The sequence below is a fragment of the Callorhinus ursinus genome, unplaced genomic scaffold (genome assembly GCF_003265705.2).
Source record: "Callorhinus ursinus isolate GAN/ISIS: 27379988/994484 unplaced genomic scaffold, GSC_fseal_2.0 scaffold48, whole genome shotgun sequence".
In the NCBI taxonomy this organism is placed as follows: Eukaryota; Metazoa; Chordata; class Mammalia; order Carnivora; family Otariidae; genus Callorhinus; species Callorhinus ursinus.
In genome coordinates this window covers 6,641,117-6,662,134 of record NW_027397110.1, presented here as the reverse complement: position 1 = coordinate 6,662,134, position 21,018 = coordinate 6,641,117, and the positions used below count along the sequence as shown (strand labels likewise).

The following is a 21,018-nucleotide window of genomic DNA, read 5'->3' as shown; positions in this document are numbered from 1 at the left end:
GACCAGAAGGTGGTTTTTCACATAAGGCTTAGATCCAGGGAGAGAATCTGATGACTTTCCAGTTGCTACCTCCTCCAGGAAGCCCTCCGTGATCCCACCAGCAGCTTTCCCCATTACAGCCCTAATCTTGTGCCATGATTTTGTTTATGTGTCTGTGGAGAGCATCAGTGGCATCTCCTCATCTCAGCCCACAGCCTGCCTGGCACTGGGCAGGGCCTCCGTGAAAGCACGCTTATTGGATGAATGTGCTGGTCTCTTTGGAAGTCTTGCCAGGAGCCACCCATCTGCTTAGATACTAAGATTTTAGAAAGGCTTAGAGGCTTCCTGGGGGCCGGGGGGGGGCAGGGGGACTGTTGTGCAGGTTTTTAAATGCTTTGGGATGTTTTGCGGAGTCCCGAGAGCTTTCCTTTCCCACCATCTGGGAGCTGTCAGGATGTAGTGGGTGTGTCTGGGCCAGGCCCAGAACAGGACAGGAGGCGGGAATGTGCAGGGTCCCTGCGTAGGAATGGTTGCAATGTTCGGACTCTGGCCCCAGGGGGCGGCACAGGCTTCTCATTGTTCCACCCCCTCGGCTCTCCACTCTGGCGGGGCAGGAAGGGCTTGGAAAGGCCAGAGACCAGCTTTGGGAGGAGGGCAGAGGCTTCAGGCTCCCTCAAAAGACCATCACAGTGTCAATCAACCCTCTTAGAGAACCTCGGTGGGCAAAGCCCCTTCTCCTCCGCCCCCTACAGTAGGAGGGGCTCAGAATTTGGACACCTGGATGCCCAGCCATGGGTTCATTGTGTGAATCTTGGCAAGTTCGCTTCCCTCTTATCTGCAGCTGGAAACAGGTGGAGCTGAGGCGGAAGTCACAGGAAATCATGAGGGCAAAGAAAAAAGGGAACCAGCATGACAAGGCAACAGTTTTAATGGCTAGCATGGATTGAGTTCATTGCACTTCTCACTGTATTTCTACAGCCACACAAGTGGGTCATCAGTCCTGTTCATCAACTATCTGGCTCTTCAGCTCTCACACCCAGGAGGGTTAAGTTCCCTACCTCCTTGTGTGGGTGGGGCCATGTGACTAATTCTTGCCAGTGAGCTGTGATCAGAATTGAGTGCAGGCCAGGGGTGTCTGGGTGGCTCAGGCGGTTAAGCGTCCGACTCTCGATCTCGGTTCAGGTCTTGATCTCAGGGTCATGAGTTTGGGCCCCGAGTTGGGCCCTGCTTAAAAAAAAAAAAAAGAAGTGAGTCCCAGCCAAAGCATTTTATAGCTAGTGCACACTTCACCACTCCCTCCTTCCCTCTGCCGCAATGACCTGCAAGGCTCCAGGTGGTGGCTGCCCCATGAGCCTGGGTCCCAGACTGAAGATGACACGGAGCAGAGCCTCCATGGATCCAAACTACAGTGGACCTGAGAAATGAAGGAGAAGTAAATCTTTGTTGTTCTAAGCCGCTGGGATTTTGGAATTGTTATTGCAGTATAATTTAACCCATCCTGACTGATATAACTCCCATTTTTACAGGTGAAGAAACTGGAGCTCGGAGACCTGGTGACCTGTTCAAAATTACACAGTTGTAACAAACCCAAGATGGAGATTCTAGAGCCTGCGCCACCTGTCTGGGAGGCCACCCCAGTGATTTTTTTTTGCTTGGGTCAAAGTCTGTTCTCTGAGGCTACTTGCAGGCCTGTGGATCGTTCCTTTGTGGAGAAAGAACAGCCCTGCAGACATGAGGTCATTGACACTTTGGACCACTAGAGGGCAGCTGAGCCCAGGCTGTAATTACTGGGCAGGCAGGGTCTTCCAGGCTCCCCCAACCCTGGAGGACAGAGCAGGGCAGATGGGCCTGGGGGATACAGACATGAACCAGACTCATGCCTGACTCTCAAGTCCTTAACAGCCTGGCAGGGAGCCAGATGGAGGAATTCTATCTAGATCTTTAAGCTAGAAGAGCCCAAGTGAAGGCACCAGGGACCTATTGCAAAGGCAACTGAGGCCCAGAAGGGCAAGTGATCTGATAGAAGCTGTATAATGACTCGTTTGCCAAAGTGGGAGAGAGAATCCAGGACTCCTGACTCCTGCTCAGGGCTTCCTCATCTCAGAGATGATGCAATCCAGTGGGGGTGACCAGTAAAGTCTCCCCCTACCCAATCTGTCCGGGCAGACCAGTGCTGTCCCCTCCCCCAGCCTCCTGTATTCTTCCTCCAACTGCGCTGGTCCTCGGAGCAAGAAGGGAAGGGGGAGGAACTCCAGATGGCTCCCCTCCCCGACCCAGGGGGCTTCCAGCAGGTGTTGCCCCGGTAACGAGAGCGCAGCCAAGTTTGAAAACTTAAAGGTCAAAAAGGGAGAGCATGGATGAAGAAGAGAAGGTCGGAGGTCCACATGGTCACCATTCACTCAATCATTTCATTCATCACTCATCCATCCATCCATCCATCCATCCATTCATTCATTCATTCAGTCTAACAGAAACTTATGAGGCTGATGCTTGCCAGGGCCTAGGACCCAGAGAAAATAAGCACCCCCGTGGCTAGTGGCTGTCACATTGGATGGCACAGATATAGAACATTTCCATTATCGTAGAATGTTCTATTGGCCAGCACGGCTCCAGAAGCTCACTCACTAAGGAGAGCAATCCCCGAGAAAATCGACCAGACCACACAGCGTGGTGTGGGCTGCAGTGTGCTCATCAGTCAAAAGCAGGTGACAAGGCGAAGACCACAGAAGATGCCGAGAGTGGGTTTAGCCTAGTTCCTGGCTCCGAGGGATGCTCGAAGGATGTCCTGTACTGTCGCTGCCATATTACTGTAAGGACCTGTTCACATACCCATCTTCCTGAGCAGCCTCTGAGCTCCTTCCCAGCCCCTGCGCGGTGTCTGACATATAGTAAGTGTCCCGTAAATGGCAGCTATGATTAGCACGGTTGTTATTACTATTGCAGTGACAAGGCAGAGGAGGACACCCAGCCCACAGGATGGGTCTCCTGGCCTCAGGGCTGGGTCATCTTCACGTCCTCAGGACCTGGGTCCAGCTTGAGTGAGGAGGGGCTCAGGGAATCGTTGTTGAAGCAGCTTCCAGGGACTCCAGCTTGCCCCCTACAAGACCTCAGGTGGGTGGACAAGATGGCTAAGAATCACAGAGCTAAACAGGGTGAGGGGGCAATGCCGAGGGAAATGAGGGTGGTGCCTGGACCACCAGAGCGTGGCTGTATTTGGAGTACCCTTAATCTTACTGGAGACATCTCTCAGGGGTCAGAGTCTGTGGGAGACAGAGTAGATTTGGGGAGGGCAGGCAGCAGGGCACCGCTTTACCCCCAAGGTGGCCTTGAGTCCAGGGCAGCCCAGCCTGGCCATTAGGAGCCTCCCCAGGCCCTTCGGGATTCCAGAGGCTCAGAGCAGCCATTCATGGACGCCCACTGCTGAGAAGCCAGCCCCTCCCTGCCCCAGAGCCCGGCCCAGCTGGGGATGTAGCTGGTGGGACAGGTCAGGAGAGGGCTGGGCCCTAGGCCTGGGGACGATGGCCTGGAGGCTGAGTGGAGGCCCACGAGGGGACCAGAGGGAAGAAGGCCCTGAGCTGGTCACAGTGGCCCTCTGGGCACAGAGGAGGGCTTCCCAGACTGAGGAGCACTGGACTTTTCTTGTTCTCTGATCAAGGTAGGTGGGGATTTGTGTGTGTGTGTGTGTGTGTGTGTGTGTGTGATAGGACCAGGGATAGATGACAGGAGTATAGGCTCAGTGAGGGAATGGGGTCTGGTGACATGGGAACCAGTGTATCTCAGAGATCCTATCCTCAGGCTTGCTCTCTCTGGGTGGGCGTGCACACTGAGGGTAGATGTTTGTGGCTAAGTGCCAGGGTAAACCTGCATGCGCCCAGGTGTCCATGGTTGTGAATAAGGCCAGGAGAGTAGGGCTGTAGGGATATGCTAAGTGGGGGGTGATGCAGGCTGGCACAGTCTTGGGTACAAACGTGTGGCTGGAGAGGGGCTGAGGTGTCACCGTGAAGACCCCTTGCTCCAGACCTTAGGGACCTGGCTTTAGGGTCAGGCCCTCTCCCGAGAACCCTTCCTACCAGCCCCGGCCTGCCCAGCCTGCTGTGTTGAAAGCAACACGAACAATTTCGGCCCAGCGGGTAAATTATATGGAGCCCAGAGTGTGAACCAGCTGGCCATCCGGGGGCCTTGGAGCCCACCTTGGGGGATGGCTCATCCTCACAGACTACCAGCCAGAGCCCTTGACCCCCACCTCTCCCCACCTCCCAGGTGGTCTGTTGCTTCTACCGCTGTGCTGGGCAGCCTTCTCCAGCTCCACCCCCAGCCATGGAGTTTCAATGGTGGCCCTGCCCCTCTCCTTACCTCCACTTCTGTTTCCCACTGATCCCTCTGTCACACGGGACGGGAGTGACTGTTCCCACCAGCAGATCTGAGCAGGTCATCTTCCAGGGTCGAGCATCATTGTGGCCTGGCCTGGGCCTGATCACTGCACCTGTGGCCTTACGCCGCCCCACCCCCACCCCCCATTCAGCCTAGGAGTCCCGCAGTTGATTTTCAGGAAGATACCACGCCCTCACCTTTGGGCCTTCTGAGGGAACTGCCCCAGCCTCTGGTCCAGCCGTCCTCCTCTGCGGCCACCCCCACGTCCGGCTTAGCCGTACCTGCTTCACCGCCTGGCACCACTGGAGATGGCAGGTTCCCCAGGGGCAGGGACTGTGGCTTGTTCACCGCGAGCCCTTGTTACCTCTCTTCCCGAGCCTTCCCTTCACCTCGGCCTCTTCAGCTCCAGCTAATTCTGACTCCAGCAGCCGGCCAGCCCAGGGCTCTTTCCTGGTTCTGGGCAGAAGCCCCAGAGGCAGACGCTGTTTCCAAGCCAAACTGGTCATCCCTTGGCCTCCCACCTGGATGCCTGAGCTCCTATTTTGGCTGCTGTGGGTGGGAACCCAGAGCCCTCTAGCACCTTCTGGAAAAGACAGAGGCAGACAGCCTTCCAATAACCACTGCCCTCCTGCAGGGGTCCCTGAACAAGGCGCCTTCAGACCTGGCAGTGCTTTTTTTTTTTTTTTTTTTTAAGTAACTCTCATGCCTAATGGGGGATTTGAACTTGAAACTCTAAGATCAAGAGTTGCATGTTCTACCGACTGAGCCAGCCAGGCACCCCTGACTTCTAGGCATTTGTGTTTTTGATAACTAGGATAAAGCTCAAGCCATTGAGGATCCCACAATTTTATATCTTGATATATTACAAGTTTTCTTATAAATATATTTCTTGCAATATATTTCTGTTTTCTCACTGTTAGAAAAAGTATATTTAGAAATTAAGCTTTATATATATATATTTAGCTATTTTTTTCCATTTCAATTATAAAGTGAACAATTTTTAAAACTATTTTCTATCTTACTGACTGCATAACATTAAAATGATAGATCATGCTTTAATGGACAACTACTCCGTAACATTTCATAGGAGTTAAATATTTTGCATTTTAAAATACTGTTTTGTTTTATAAGACCCTGTTAAACACTGACAACTAAAAATTAATTTGCTACTTGGCAAAGAGGTTTTCATGCTCTTTATTAACTAGGAATCAAAGCAATGCAAGCTGAGCACCTCACCCCCGCTTGGCCCCTTCTCTCTGTTGATTGCCTCAGGGGAAGACGGAAGACCTGGATGGATCACAATTTTGAGAGGCAGCAGCATGGAGCCCCGAGCCCTGGAGCCTCCCTCTCCCACAGCTACCTGCTGGGGCACCCTGCCCGCCCCTCAAAGCTCCCTGGAGGGGTGTCTCCCCTCATCCCTGTCCTCAGGAAAACCATCCGTCTGGATGCCTTTCCTCAAAGCCATATCCCACAGGCTTCCAGCAGACCAGGCCCTGGAGCCAGGGCCCGGGGTGTGCCCCTACAGGAGACCGTGCCCCGGAAGCTCAGCTCCATCTCCTTAACGCTCCGTCAGAACAGCCAGGCATGGCCCCTGGGTCCCCTACCTTCTCACTGGGAAGAGCTGCCCACCCCGGGCAAGGAGGCTGCCACCCATGGAGGAGGTGGGCTGCCCAGCCCAGGCTCACAATCGGTGACTCTAGTGCCGGGGAGCAGAGTCCACTCTGAGGGTCCAGGGAACCCAGGTCTGTCCAAACCCAGCAGGATGCCCATAGTGGAGAAGCCTCTGGTGAGTTCCTACCTGGCCCTACCGTTTCAATCCCGGTTAGCCCGGAAATCACCAGGCCCTGCAGGGCCAGGCTCGGTAGGTCAGAAGCATTCTGTCCCAGGGACCGCCCATGTGACTACCAGAGCTTCTCCAGGAAGAAGCAAGCCCCGGTCCAGGGGTATCCCGAGACCCCGGCTGAATCTCCAAAGGGACACTTCTACCATGGGTCCTGCGACAGCCATGGCTTTGGCTCCTCTGGACACAACCAGGCTAGGCACAGCCAGACGTTTAACCACAATGGTCACGAACAGACCTAACTTGACTGCCCATCCGGCCACACCAAGCACATCCAGACTGGATACAGGCATAGAGTTGCCTGCTCTAGGTACCAAGCTGGACACAGCCATGGACTTTGCTACAGCAGGCCCAACCAAGCCGGGCGTGGTCATGGATTTGGCAACCCCGGAGCCAGACAAGCTGGGCAGAGCCACAGCTACAGGAGGCCCAGCCAAGTCAGGTCTGACCACAGAGGTTACAGCCGTGGACTTGGTGGTACCAGACCCAGTCAAGCTGGGCCCAGCCAGGAGAGACACAGCCAGGGCTTTGGCTAGAGCAAATACAGCCAAGCTGGACAGAACTACAGATTCTGTGGCTTTGGACACAAGCAAGCTGGGCACAGCCATGGGGGAGATCACACTGGACAGAGTCATTAACCTGACCATATCAGCCACGTACCCACTGATGCCAAGCGGAAGCACAGCCCCAGCGTGGGACCATGCTCTTACAGATGCTGCCACAGACTGGCCCGCAGAGCCCCGCATGCTGGACCGAGCCAGAGAAACCAAAGGTAAATGCAAAGAGCTTGGCTGGGGATGTACTGGGCTGCTGTGGGGGGCCAGGGTGTATTGGCCTGGAGATGAATAGGTTGGGCAAGGGAGGCAGGACTGTAAGGTCAGAAGTGAATGTGCTGAGGGAAAAGGGAATAAAATTGAGGGGCAGGGCACAGGGGACGTACCCTGAGTTGGGTCCCAACCTGCCAGTCAGAGGTGGGGTTGAGGGAAGTCACCAGAAGGAAAGTTTCCAGGGGTGACTTGTGGAGGAGCAATTATGCGGAGTCCTTCCTTTAGCATCTTCCATGGTTGGTTCTTTGGTCCCTGAAGAGCTGGAGTAATCAGGTGATCTACAGGTGGGTCCAGCTTTAAAAGCAAACCACCTGCATGAAAATACAGACCAGCACGTCAGTAAGTGGTGATTTGTCCAACAGCCATCACTATGGTGCTTCTCTAGATATGCGTAGCGGCCTCACCCGAGACCTTCTAAATCATGCACATTCAGCCTTTTGGGAGGATATCTGTTACTTGAAAGGTGCCCCACCTGATCTGCTCTTCCTTAGTTCCCCACCCCCGGCCCTTTAGTCCTGAAAGGTAAGTTGGAGACTTGTATGTATAGAAGTCCTATATAGAACTATAAATAAGTCAACGTAAGGACTAGAAGTTCATTCGGTCTCGGAGAAACCTGGGTTTCTTCCTTTTCCTCGTCTTTCACTCTCTTTCATCCCAACCAGTCTATTTCCAACTCTGTTGATCTACCCCCTCAGCACTTGGCTGGCTGTGCCCTCCTCTTTGACCCTCTGCCCTTGCCATGCCACAGCCCCCCCCTCCCCCCCCACTCCCGGGATGGGGGCTCTCTGTCCTCCACGCAGCTGCCACAGGGACTCACATATTTGATGGTGGCACTTTCTGCTAACAGTCACTGGTGACTCACCACTGGCTTCCCTCAAAGTCCAGCTCCTTAGCCCAGCTTTCAAGACTTTGATCTTCTCCAGCCTCTAGCTCTATATTTCCATCTGGAATTTTCTCTGCTGCTGCTGCTGCTGCATCAGGAGCTATGAGTTGTCCACCAGCACCATGGGGCTCTCCCGTCTGGGTCTGCTCACCTCTGCTGCCCCTGTCCACAGAGCGCCCTTCCCCTCTTCCCTCCCACCACCATCTGCCTTTCCGTCTTGGCCCTCAGCTTCCCCGTGAACTCTTCCCAAATCCCTCTCTCCCCAGGATGCCCACCCCTCAGCACTCGAGTACCCTATGCACACCCCAGTCCCCTACATTAGGACGGTCCAGCTGTCTCCCCCACAAGGCCTAGAGTGGTCATCCCCATCCCTGTGCCCCCAGGGCCTGGCAATGCACTGTCCATTAATGTTGACTGAATGCATGAACGTTTTTTCTGACGGGTAAATTGAGGCTCAGGAAAGTTCCTGATCAGCTCAAGGTCATAGGGCTCATCCTCCAGAAGCCAGGCCTGGAACGCGGGCCCCTGACTCAGGGCTCCGCAGGCACCCGCGCCTGGGCAGAAGCCCGCTGAGCCCGCTCAACATCCCCACCACCGCGTGACTCGCGCGCGCACCGCACTAGCGGCTGCCATCGGTCCCCGGCGCCCCCCGCCCCGCCCAGGCTTGAAGGGTAAGAGGCGGGGAGTGGGATGGGGGGGCGGGCAGGGATCGAGACTGGGATGCGGGCACCTCCCTACCCCGCCCCCCCCCCCCCGGCCCGGCATCCCGAGCTGCAGGCACAGCGCCCCCGCGCGCCTCCCGGGCCGCCTGCAGCCGGGACCGGGTACCCGCTCCCGCGTGCGGGCGGGCGGAGAGCGGGTGCGGGCGCGGGCGCCGTGGGAGGGGGAGGGGCCCTCGGCGGGGCCGGCAGGCGCGCGGGTCACGTGGTGCGGGTGGCAGCGGCGGCGGCGGCGGCATCTGTGCGCGCGGGCAGGGGCAGCGGCGCCGAGCAAGCCGAAGCGAGGTCCCGGGCGGGCGCGGCGGCGCGGGGCGCAGGGGCGGCGCGGCCGGGCCGCGGGCCGGGCGGGTGGGCGGAGAGCGCGGAGGGGCGAGGCCCGGCTACAGGGGCCGCTCTGCCCAGAAGGAGCCCGCGCCCGGCTCCGCCTTGCAGCCCCACGCCCTGAGCATCTCCCCGGAGGAACAGAGACAAAGGAGGATTCATGTCCAAAGGTAGGGCGGCTGGCCGGGCCACCGGCGCCCGCTGGGAGGAGGATGCGGCCCCGAAAAGCCCGGCCGGAGGTGCTAACCAGAGGGAGGGTTGCTGCGCCGAGGAGCCCACGCGCGGTGACATATGCACGGACACACGCACACACCCCAAGATACACATGCCGGGAGAAATGCACACACGGGATCGCGGGGAGTTCCAGAGGCCCACGGACATACAGGCAGGGACCCAGATGCGCACAGGAAGCCCCACGCTAGAGCACACCAAGACACGCACACACATGCACACCACGCACAGGTATCAGGGCCACCTACAGCCAGATAAGAGACCTGTGCGCTGACACATAGGCCCCTTCCCCCCCACACAGGCGCACACTGAGACAGGCACCAGCTGGTGGTCTCCAAGGGAACTCATTGGCCTCCAGAGGACTGGGATGGGGGAAGGGGGTGTCCCAGGGCCCTTTGCAACTGTGAATAGGAAAGGACCGAGATGTCTTCTGTGATTCGTTTTCTGGGAACGGGGCTGGAGCTGCGGTGGTCTGGAATTGCCTCTGCGGGTGGGGGCGGAGTCTTGAAGGCTGCTAGGGCTGGGAGCAGGGGACGATCTCCAGCGCTGGGAGGGAGGAAGAGACCCCTCCCACCCCTACCCCTCACTGAGCCAAGGAGGCAGGTGCTCTTCTGGAAAGATCCCCTCCCCCTGCTGCCACCTTCCCAACGGAGGGGTGGGGTCCCTGGGCCAAACAAAGACAAAGCCATTCATTTGCCTGTGTAAAAGAAAGCACTGGGGTCCTTGCTTGGCACAGGGAGGGGGATGCTGTTTCTGTGGGGGATTCAGCTAGAGCTGAGGCAGGTGGACATTGCCTCTCCCTAGAGCGTTGATGGGGCAGGTGGCCCCTGGTAGGGGGTGTGGCTGACAGATCCCCCTCCTCTCTAGAAACCCTGGGAGAGCTGGGAGCTTAGGAGGACCCCAAAGGACCATCTAGGCAGGATGGCACTTGAGCTATATCCTGCTCTGACCTTCATCCTTAGCTCTTCCCACCCTTAGGGAACCCCCATCCCATCCCTGTTGCAGGGAGGGAGAGGGTCTGTCTTAACAGAGTCTGCTCCCTTGACTGTGGCCTACACATGAGCCATTTGCTGGGTGGGGGTCAGCTGCTCTGCAAAGGGAGCAGCCCGTGAGGGAGAAGAAAGGTGATGGTTCTAAAGTGACATCTGCCTCTGTGCGAGGTGTCCTTCCGTCCATCCATCCATCCATCCATCCATTGACATCTGCCCCCCTGCGAGGCGTCTGTCCATCTATCATCCATCCATCCATTGCTGAGTGCCTGTGTTATGCTAGGTTCAATGGGGCACAGAGATCAATGAGACATGGCCCCTTCCCTGAAGAAGGATGGGCATACGTTCAGTGCCAGGTAATTTATCTCCATGCTTTTGTATAACCTTCACAGCAACCCAGCAACGTAGGTACTGTGCCCATTTTCCTGAGGAGAAAACTGAGGCTCACAGGGGTCATCCAGCTGGGAGTTAAGCCTGGGCCAGCTGCCCATCTGGGGTTGGCAGGGTAGGAACAGGGTTGCTGTCTGGGCAGGGGACAGAGCTACAGAATTCCACTCCAGAGCAGCATCGTCCTGTGCCCTGGAAATTGTTATGTACTTGTCAGTCACCCTCACCACACAGTGGACCTTGGGGGCGAGGACCTTGTTTGGGGTCCAAAAGTATCTTTGGCATCAAGTCTAGCGCGTTGGCTGGAGTGGGCTTCCGAGATTTGGCAGCACATGAAATGTCCTGGAAAGAATGGAGCGAAGAAATGAACGTGATGCGAACAAGGTACTAAGAAGAGGGGCTCATATCAGGTGGGAAAGCAGAGGCTTTTCTAGAGGTAGGCCTTGAGCTGAATGGTGAAGGAGGAGTAGGGGTCAGCCAGGGGCTGGAGTGGGCAAGGGTCGTCCAGCAGAGGTCATGACATAGTGACCTGCTGCACGTTTGCAGTGCTCATGGCTGACGGGTGGTTGCTGTTAGCATGTGGCTGGCATGCAATTGGCATAGGGTTGGGAGAGGTGACTTGCCGGTAGATGCTCCACGCAGTATGTGCATGGGTGCTAGGAGGTGCTTGCTGGTCCTAGAAGTTGCCTGGGAATCTAGTGGGCAGCCCCCTTCTTGCAACCAGTGTCTGTCTTTTGGGAACGCTCTTTGAGGATGCAGCTATCGATGGGCTAGAGCTGAGCTGGCCATAGTGAGGGCACACCCATTATAAGGATACCAACAAAATCTCCCGAAAATAAATACAAGACTCACTTTCCAAGTCTGTAAAATAGTATATGACACCCCCCACTCCCGTGGATCTATCTCACAACATGGTTTGTGAGAACAAGCAGGCGTGACTGTGAGGCATGAGGGAAGTGGCCTGGGCCAGCTGTGGCAGCAGCTGGGCAGGGAAAATGGGGCATGGCCCCCGGTGCAGGTGGGCTGAGTGGGGCCCGGGAGCCACGTGCAGAGAGTGGAGGAGCAGGCCAGGCTGTGAGAGTCAGCTGCTGCAGGGCCCCCCTAGCCAATCTTGCAGCCGCCTTGAGCCGGCTGGCTGGCAACAGCTTCCTGGGAAGCAGGAGGGAGGCACGCCAGGCCCTGGGGAGGTCCCGAGGCTTCGTCCGATTTGGCTTTGCCTGGGAGTGACAAGGAAAGAACAGTTTCCCATCAGGAGAGAGAGTCTTGCCAGGACCGGTGGCAGGACCAGGTGGTGGCGGTACAAGAACAGACTCCTGGCTGAGTCTGGGGGTGGGGGAGGGAGACACTCCTGTCCCCTCCCCCTCTTGCCCATCTGCTGCTCCATCAATTCTCCCTGGGAGCCTGACACTCTGCAGGAACCACAGGATTCCAGAACGGCAAAGCTGGAAGGGGTCCTTGAGAGAGCGTTGAGTCCAATAACTCTGCTCTGTAATTAGCATCGCTTGCACACGCCCCGCCTCATTTGCCCTCCGGACAAGCTGGTGAACTTGACAGGGGTGTGGGGGCAAGAGAGTCTGGAAATGTGAGGGGTATGCCGGGTGCTTCCAGGCATCATAGCTCATGTGATGCTTACCACAGCCTTAATCGTGCTCCTATAGCCAGTTTACAGGTGAGGAAGTAGGCTCACAGGGGTGAGCCCAAGTCCCCACATTCAGGAAGCAGCAGGGCCAGGCTCCTTCCACTTCACCACACGCACACCCATTTTATGGATGGGAAAATGGAGTTGCTCTATACTGAAACCTGCCCTGGGGGACGTTGGCCCCATGAGGAAACGCACAGATTTCCTTTGTGTGTGAACATGCCTGTGATCTGCCAGACCTAGTAGGGAAAGGCTCTGACCTTAGCCCCCCCCTTTCTTTTGCCACCCCCCATCCCAAGAACACACTATGTCATCTTAGGCAAGTGGCTGCCCCAGTGCAATTGCGTCTCATCCCCTCCGCACTGGTCTGGTCAGAAGGAGAGACTAATTCCTCCCACAGATTTAAAACTATGGCTAGGATGGTGCCTGGGGATCCTCAAGGCATAGACACTCCTACTTTGTAGTGGTGCTCATGGAAAAGAGGGACACTGAGGCTGGGGGCAGGAATGATGCTCCTGCAGTGTGAGGGGTAGCTCTATTTGCTTCTAAAAAACAAAGCAACTGAGGTCAGTGACAGTCAATAGATGTTAAGTCCAGTATCCTAAAAGGTCTTAGCCCTTTCTTTGAGGAGGCAGAACTCAGGTCAGAATAACCCCAGACATCTCTTAGATCAGTGGTTCTCCATAGGGTTATGCTGCCCCCAGGGCACTGTCTAGAGATATTTTTGGTTGTCACAACTGGCATCTAGTAGAGGTCAGGGGGGCCACTGAACATCCTACAGTGCACAGGACACCCCCCCTCCAATAATTATCCAGACCCAAATCTCAACAGGGCCAAGGTGGATAAGTCCTTGGATTAGACACACAGATGTGCTTTGGAGCGGTGAGTGCACCAGAAAGCACCCCAGCAGCTGGAGAGGCTGGGCACTGATCCCGATCTGGCATCTGACTTGCTCTGTGTTTTGGGGAAGTCCTTCCCCCACAGGCCTCAGTCTCTCCATCTGTGAAATGAGGGACCCATACTGGATGACACCTGAGGTCCCTTCTAGTCCCAACTCTGTGTGATTCTGTATCAAGAGAATAATACTGTGGCTTCCACGTGACTTCTGTTTTCCTCCAGCCCACCTCTCCCACCTTGGCTTTGCAGGGCTCCCAGAGGCCAGGACGGACGCAGCCATGTCAGAGCTGGTGCCTGAGCCCAGGCCTAAGCCGGCAGTGCCCATGAAACCCGTCAGCATCAACTCAAACCTGCTGGGCTACATCGGCATTGACACCATCATTGAGCAGATGCGCAAGAAGACCATGAAGACTGGTTTCGACTTCAACATCATGGTGGTCGGTAGGGAAGGCCATGGGGTCACTGGAAGCCATGCTGGTGGACAGAACCGAGGATCCTGTTTCTTTCCCTAGGATGGGCCTCAGCCCTGCTTTCCCTAGGATGAGCTCTTTCCAGGAGGAAAGATTTCACTATGTGGATCACAAAAGCCTGATTCTCTTCTCTCCTGAAGACTAGCTGATGCAGGGGTGGGAACTCTGGGTGGATGGTCAGCCTGGCCCCAACACCAGTGGGGTGGACACAGGTAGCCTCTTAGCCCTGCTCAGCCAGTTTTTAGGTGTGTGGCGTGGGGAAATCATCTGTGTCTTTCTCCACTGGTATCAGAGGGAGGGTGGTCTTCTTGTGATCTTCTGTAGTGCTTGAAAGCTTAAAGAGAATTTGCAGGACATTGATTGGTCACTAAGTAGTGTTGCCATGTTACAGCATGTAAGAGCAGGAAGGGACCTTTGCCTGATATTAGTGAGATATTCACTCAGTTGCTGAAACAGGGACCTGGGCATCTTCTTTCTTTCTCCCTTATTCCCCAATTCAATCAACCATCAAGACCTGTCAGTTTTCCCTTGTAAATCTCTCTGAAGTCTGCCCACTTCTTTCCATCTCCACTGTGACCACTCTCAGCTAAGCTAGGGCTCCCACCTGGATTGCCACAGCCCCCTGACTCAGTGCTACTCAAAGATTAGGAGCTGACTGGAGTTTAAATCATCTAGAAAGTCTTGCTGTAAAAAAAAAATCTGCTGAACTAGTGTGTTTAGTGTTGTGGTCAACTTACTTTCCGGTGCAAATTTCTTATCTCAAGAACGAGTAGCAAATGGTTCAAGGACCATGGCCCCAGGCCACCCTGTGAGTGGCATTGACCCTCTCAGTCCTCTGTCTTCTTTCTGTTTCAAACCATTATTCACCAGTGACTGAATAATTTTCCCAACCTGCAGAACTCATCAGGTCACCCATCCTACTTAAACCCTTCAGTAGATTTAAGGGCTTAAGTTCCTAGCCTGGCCTGGTACTCTCTCTCCACTCACCTCTTACCACTAACCATGGTGCATTCTACTCCTCAGTGGTAAGTTCCCCTGGACTCGCTGTGCTCTTTTCAGCCTCTGAGACTTTGACTCTGCCATTCCCTCTGTCTAGAACCCCATTCCAGCTTCTTAGGGGTCTTTCAGAGTTTCTCTGCAGGTTTCAGCTTAGTTGTTGTTTCTTCCTAGAAGTCCTCTTTGATTCCAGAGAGACTGGATTACATTCACTTCAGTTTGCTGCCGTAATACCCTGTGGTTCCCTCTTTCATGGCGATTATGGCAACATATCATAACTGCCTGCTTGTGTTTTGGTCTTCCTCACACTAAATGGCTTCTTGAGGGCAAAGGTGATGTCTTGTTTGCCTCTCTACCTCCAATTCTAGGACAGCACTTGGCATTCAAGGGTACTTAGTGAGCAAATGACCTCAGAAAATAGCCAGACCAGGAACAGCAAGTAGAAGCTGTGCAGGCTTCTTCTCTCCCCAGGAGCACCACAGGGAGCGATATTGCTGGTCAGTCACGGCTCACATCTGGGACTGAGCCCACAGGTGGCCTTTTTAACATATTGGCCTAGGTGGCTACTACTGATTGATCATTTGGAATGAGACATGCACCTTGTCTGCTATCCCTGGTCTCATCCAGTTCCCTCCCTTGCCATCAGTTGTCAGTAAAAAAAACTAGAGGAGCAAAAACATGGCTAGTCCCAGGTGTTCAGGGAGATAGCACTGCTGGGTCTGGAGCCTTAGGCCCTCGTCCTCCCACTAATATACCACAGGAATGTTCTAGCCCAGAACTTCTGACTTTACTGTGCATGTGATTCATCTGGGAGTCCTGTCAAAGTGCAGATTCTGAATCATAGGGCTGAGGCAGGGCCTGGGATCTTGCATTTCCTTACAAGGGTCCAGGTGACATTGATGCCATTGAGCAGTTGTGGGGCCTGCTTGAGCAATCCTCATGCGGGTACAAGTTTGAGAAGCATGGCTCGGGCCGGTGGTTTTCAAGTGCCTTTTAGCTGCAGAACTCCTCCTCGGAATGAAATCTTCTGTAGATTCTGTAGACCTGTATAAAACAGTTCAAAATGGGGCGCTCGTCTGGCTCAGTCGGTAGAGCATGTGACTCTTGATCTCCGGGTCCTAAGTTCAAGCCCTATGTTTGGAGAGGAGCCTACTTAAAAAAAAAAAAAAATACAATACAAAAAAAGAAAAAGACGGGTCAAAAGGGCGCACTCATGAGGGAAGTGGAGGTGAGAGACCAGCCCTGCCCGCTCAGCTGCCCCCTCCTCTCTCAGTGCCCTCTCGGGCGTTTATCTGCATGAGGTATTAACTGTAGCACTAGAGTAGAGTGGACACAGAACCAGGTTCCTTGGGTTCAAGGCCCTGGTCTTGCATTTATTAGTTCTGTGACCTTGCGCATACTTTATGTCAGGTGGGAGTCAATCTCTACGACCACTTGAGCTGGGGATAAAGAGAGCTCTGCTATGGGATTCCCAGGGCTGTGGGATTCAAAGGCAAATTTGGCTAACAGATGTGAAAATGTCGGATGCACTGAAGCAGTAGCAGAGGGCAAAGTAGTTCTGTCATTCAGTTTAGTATTAGTAAAGACTAAAAGTTCAAGTCCGGCAGGCACAAAACAAAAAATCGCTACACTAGACAAAGGCAGAGGTTGTGCCCTCTCCCAACGGTCCTGGGGCTCCAGGAAGGAGAGAATGTGGAACCCAACACTCTGGTACCAGGGAACCATTCCCACCTGCTTGCTCTCCCACTCAGTCCTCTGCCCCCCACCCACCATGAGTGGTAAAGTGGCCTGGATCGAGGCTCTAGAATTCTGTAATCTCGTGGGAGAGATGGCAGGCTCAGCAGGTGGACACGGGTCTTCCCCACCGTGTCATCCTCCTGTCTTGCGGCAGGTCAGAGCGGACTGGGCAAGTCAACGCTGGTCAACACGCTCTTCAAATCCCAGGTGAGCCGAAAGGCCTCCAGCTGGAACCGGGAGGAAAAGATTCCCAAGACGGTGGAGATCAAAGCTGTTGGGCACGGTGAGGACCAGGCAGGGACTCCAGTGGCCACTGGTCAGAAGGCTCTCTGCCAGAGAGGGAGAGACGGGCCTACTGGGGGAATGAGACAAAAGAAAAGCAATCTCAAGACAGAAGAGAACGGAGTAGAGCCGACTCCTTGGTCTAGAAAAGACAGGGGGGGATTAGAAACGGGGCTTGAGCTGGATGGGAGAGCACGGGTGGGATTCAGGCAGCAAGAAGCAGGGAAGGCATGCTAGGTGCGGGGAACAGCATGAACAGAGCTGCCAAGTTGGGAAGACCCTGAACTTGACTTTTCCAGTAATTGGTCCCGAGGAAGGAAGGAGCCTGGGTCTCCCTGGCTGGTAGGCAGCAGGGTAGCCGGCATCGGCCCGACGAGTGACTTCCCTGGTGCCTTTTCTGTTCACCCCCCAGTGATAGAGGAAGGCGGGGTCAAAATGAAGCTGACCGTCATCGACACCCCGGGCTTTGGAGACCAGATCAACAATGAAAACTGGTATATGTCTGCCTGTGAGATTTCTGCCCTGAAGACGCTGAACATGGTGCAGATTCATTCATTTGAGAACCAGCTGCGCCCTTCATGTCGAGGGGCTGAGTGGGAAGGCGCGCTAAAGGATGGGCGACGGGGGCTTTGTAAGGAGGCGAGGGAAGAGGCCCAGGAGGGGGCCGGTGCAGAGGGAATTTTGGCTGTGGGATTGCCTGGAGGTGGCAGCAGGGCAGGGCAGACAGAACAAGGGGAGCTGTGGCACAAATAGGGGCTCACAGGAAGGCTGTGGCCAAGCTTGGCCTGCGGGCAGTGTCATAACCTTGCATGAAGAGAGGACGGAGGGGAATTTCCACGAGGAGAGCACCTCTGGGAATTCACAGAGCAACGCGGCCGTCAGCGTCCCGCCAAGGATGTAGATGGAAAGTTCCAGGCAGGGATTTGCTCCCAGATAGGGACGGAGACCGTGGTTCCTCTGTGAGGGAGCTAGAGTCGGCCGCCCGTGGGCAGGGCCGCCAAACCACACAACTTAGAACAATCTTAGAAAGGTGACCGGTTGTCCTCTCCTCTGGTCATAGGCATGCTCCTTAAAGGAGAAAGGTAGCAATGGCATTGACAACAGTCATGCTGATGCATTGTTGCCATGTTGAATACTTTCTATATGCCGTTGCTGTGTTAAGTACCGTACATCCGTTCTTTGTCATCCGTAATCCCTCCAGGAACCCACTGGTACTCAGAGAGGGGCAGAGACTTCCTCAGAGCCTCCTAGCTAATAAGGAATGGAGGTGGGCAAAGTGTGTGCCGCTTTCCAGGGTGGGGTAGGGTGGGGTGCTGCAATTCATCTGGCCCATTCAGAGGACTAGGTTCCCGTGGGAGTTTTGGCCTCGCTTAACAAGGAAAGCCATCCGTGAGGGCCTGAGGGAGAATGGTCCACAGGCCTTTCTTTCTGGGACATCCATCTGCTTTCTTCCCATCCCCCCGCCCCCCCAGCTGGGAGCCCATTGAGAAGTACATCAATGAACAGTATGAGAAGTTCCTGAAGGAGGAGGTCAACATCGCCAGGAAGAAACGCATCCCGGACACTCGTGTCCATTGCTGCCTCTATTTCATCTCCCCCACGGGGCACTCGTACGTACCAGTCCCTCCCCCACGGCCGCGCCTCGCTCCGGTTCGTGTCACCTGTGCCCGTTCTGTCGTGGGTAGCCAGTCCCCCCGCATGGGCCCCAAAGTTGTCAGGGCCCTGTGATCCCCCGCAATGTCTCCAAGACAATCTGACTCTCTCACCAGGAGAGGAAAGCTGACCAAGCCCAGTCCCCATGCTGCCCACTGGCATTCTAGCACAACTGTACCAGCAGAGAGGAGCCTGTATGTGGGTGCAGAGGGCTCCTCGTCTGTTCGGGAGATACCTGCTTTGCACAAAGCTGGGGTGGGGCGGTGGGCAGCAACAAGAGTGAAACGGGGAAGGGCAGGGCTACTGGATCAGGTGGGTGTTTTGGTGGGGTAGGGACCCAGCTGTAGGTATTTGATGGGTGGGCAGCCCAGCGTGTCTAGGGATGAAGGCTGGCGACGAGCAGGTGTGCAGGGAAGTCGGTTGTGAGTGGCAGATGGGGCCGCGTAACAGGGAGTGCCAGCGTGGGATGGAGAGATCTAGGTGAGCAAGCAGGTGACCTTCCATAACTTATTACTACACCTGACTGCTGGGCCAGAGTTCAGTTCCTGAGCGGACGGCATGAGCAAGGTGGGCCCCCAATTTTGGAAGAACCAGGTACTCAGCAGGTGTTCGATGGTGGGGTCTAGGAACTCAGTAAAAAGATCAGCGTTATTCCTCCCTAGAATGTGGACCCAAGGTCAGAGCAAGCCAGCAGATAGCCTGACTTAGTAAGTGGCCCGGACTGGGAACTGGAGCCAGATGGGAGCCCCAGAGCCTAGAGGGAGCGGGGCCCTCAGATGGGGAGGGCCTGGGCCCTCAGCTGGGTCTCTGCAGGACTAAGTGTGGGCTGGGAGAAGGCTCATCAAAAGGTGCGGTCCTGGGGCGCCCGGCTGGCTCCGTCGGTGGGGCACACGACTCTCGATCGGGGTGGTGGTGGGGTCATGAGTTCAAGTCCCACGTTGTGCAAGGAGATTACTTAAAAAAAAAGTGCTGCCCCATATGGAGAATAAGATACACGAGTAACCATGACACAAGGACTTAAAGGGACATAAAGGCCGAGACAACAGTCCGCGACTATTCCCAGGAGAAAAAGAGTCCCACGTCAGGAATGCTGCCCTGAAGGAGCAGTTTGAGCAGGGCTACGGGAGGGGCAGGATTTGAAGAGAAAAGGAGACGGTGGTCCGAGGGGGAGCAGAGAGTCGCAGCCTGTCCCACAGGCGGTAAGAGGCGGTAAGGCGCTGGGAGTGCGTCAGGAAGGAGACGGGGCCGCCCCTTGGCCTCAGCCAGGTTCCCCGTCTAGTCCTTCCGTCCCAAGGGTGGCCCTGGTGTGGCGGCCGGGGCGGACCGGGGGAGGGCAAGGTGGCTCTGACAGCCTGCCTTCTCTGGGCCCCAGCTTGCGACCTCTCGATCTGGAGTTCATGAAGCACCTCAGCAAAGTTGTGAACATCATCCCGGTCATTGCTAAGGCTGACACCATGACCCTGGAGGAGAAGTCTGAATTCAAGCAAAGGGTGAGAAGACCTCTCTCCTCCTTTTCCTGCCTCCACCCTTCCTTCCCCTCCTCTGGCCCGAGCTGTGTCCTCTCCTTGATCATTATATCTCTGCTTTCCCACCCCGCTCCCACTTAACCATTGAAGAGGCTGGGCTGGTCATACCTGCTGACCAATGGTGAAGAGCCGTTAACAACCTCAGGCTGCCTCCTTCCCACCCTCCAAATGTACTGGTGAAGACCACTGAATACACAGATCACCATGGGCTTGAGAAAGCTCTCCTCGATGTTAGATTGCTTGAGGGGCCAGACTAATTAGTCATCTGCCCTCCAGTCTTTATTAGTGTCTTCTATAAGCTCCTCCCTGTGCTGGATGCACGGGGATAGAAGTGGGGGCCTGCAAGGGAGGTGTAAAGACATTTGCTGCCTTTGAGAAACTTACAATCAGGTAGACCACTAGGAGTTCCTGGATGGCTTCCTGGAGGAGGTGAGACTTTAGTCGAGCTTTGAGAGAGGGCAGACCTGGAATATGATACATAGCAGCATGAGCACATACTCAGTAGTGCTGCTTGTCTAAACCCTAAGCTTCTGGATCCTGAGATGAGCAAGCTGCATCCCCAGACTATTCCTCATCTCAGGCTGGGCTGTAGCAGCTGTACGACTGGGGCTCCCATTTATTAGGATCTTCCTGCTGCTCAGGGCCTCAGAGTTCAGAGATGACCAGATTACCAAAGGCCGCATCCATCCCTCTGATTTCAGCACACACACATGCTCACACCCGTGTACAGCTCCCCCCGCCCCATTATCCTGACACTTGGCTACCTTGCTTCTCTTCCTCGCCCCTAGGTTCGAAAGGAGCTCGAAGTGAATGGCATTGAGTTCTACCCCCAGAAGGAATTTGATGAGGATTTGGAGGACAAGACAGAGAATGACAAAATCCGGGTGGGTGCCTGGGGCTCTGTTCAGCACACAAGTGCCCTCAGCACAAGTGGGGTATGGATCGTCTGCCCCTTCTGTTTTGCTACCTACTTTTCCCCTTTCATACGGTCTGCCCACCTTGCCTGACCCAGACCAGAAGTGACATGGGAGAGGATGGGGAGTAGGGCCCTGGCCAGGACCGTGAACCCTGCATCCAGGAAGCCAAGGTTCGCGTCCATCCGCAGACTACCCCAAAAGCCTCTTCCTCCCCCACAGGGCCTGGAAAAACCAGGGTGTGGTTGATGGAAGGGCCTGGGTAGGAAGAGCAACAGGCTGGGGTCCAAGGTGTCTATGCTCTAGGGTCAGAGCTCTGCCTCAGTTTCCCCTCTATAAAGCGCAGAAGTCAGGTTA

The 21,018-nt window shown here is 55.3% G+C and overlaps 1 protein-coding gene and 1 long non-coding RNA gene across 4 annotated transcripts in view; one reads left to right on the top strand and one right to left on the bottom strand.

Annotated features, from left to right (window-relative positions):
• Nucleotides 1–916: 916 nt before the first annotated feature.
• LOC141370860 (uncharacterized) lies at nt 917–8,569 on the bottom strand. The gene is made up of 4 exons (XR_012375308.1): nt 7,880–8,569; nt 7,131–7,328; nt 1,299–1,393; nt 917–1,203 (listed from the first exon to the last, which is right to left on the bottom strand). It is a non-coding gene; the product is annotated as an uncharacterized lncRNA (long non-coding RNA).
• SEPTIN3 (septin 3) overlaps nt 5,627–21,018 on the top strand; it is a 21,919-nt gene continuing 6,527 nt past the window's right edge. Inside the window, exons 1-7 of one of the 3 annotated variants that reach the window (XM_025882113.2) lie at nt 5,627–6,962; nt 13,333–13,524; nt 16,441–16,569; nt 16,981–17,062; nt 18,041–18,178; nt 19,594–19,711; nt 20,536–20,631. In XM_025882113.2, the coding sequence (XP_025737898.2) occupies nt 5,642–6,962; nt 13,333–13,524; nt 16,441–16,569; nt 16,981–17,062; nt 18,041–18,178; nt 19,594–19,711; nt 20,536–20,631 (2,076 nt within the window). In that variant the 5' untranslated portion in view covers nt 5,627–5,641. Of the gene's footprint in view, nt 6,963–8,851; nt 9,111–13,332; nt 13,525–16,440; nt 16,570–16,980; nt 17,063–18,040; nt 18,179–19,593; nt 19,712–20,535; nt 20,632–21,018 lie in introns of those variants that run through there. The other 2 variants (XM_025882116.2, XM_025882115.2) reach the window with 2 other exon arrangements.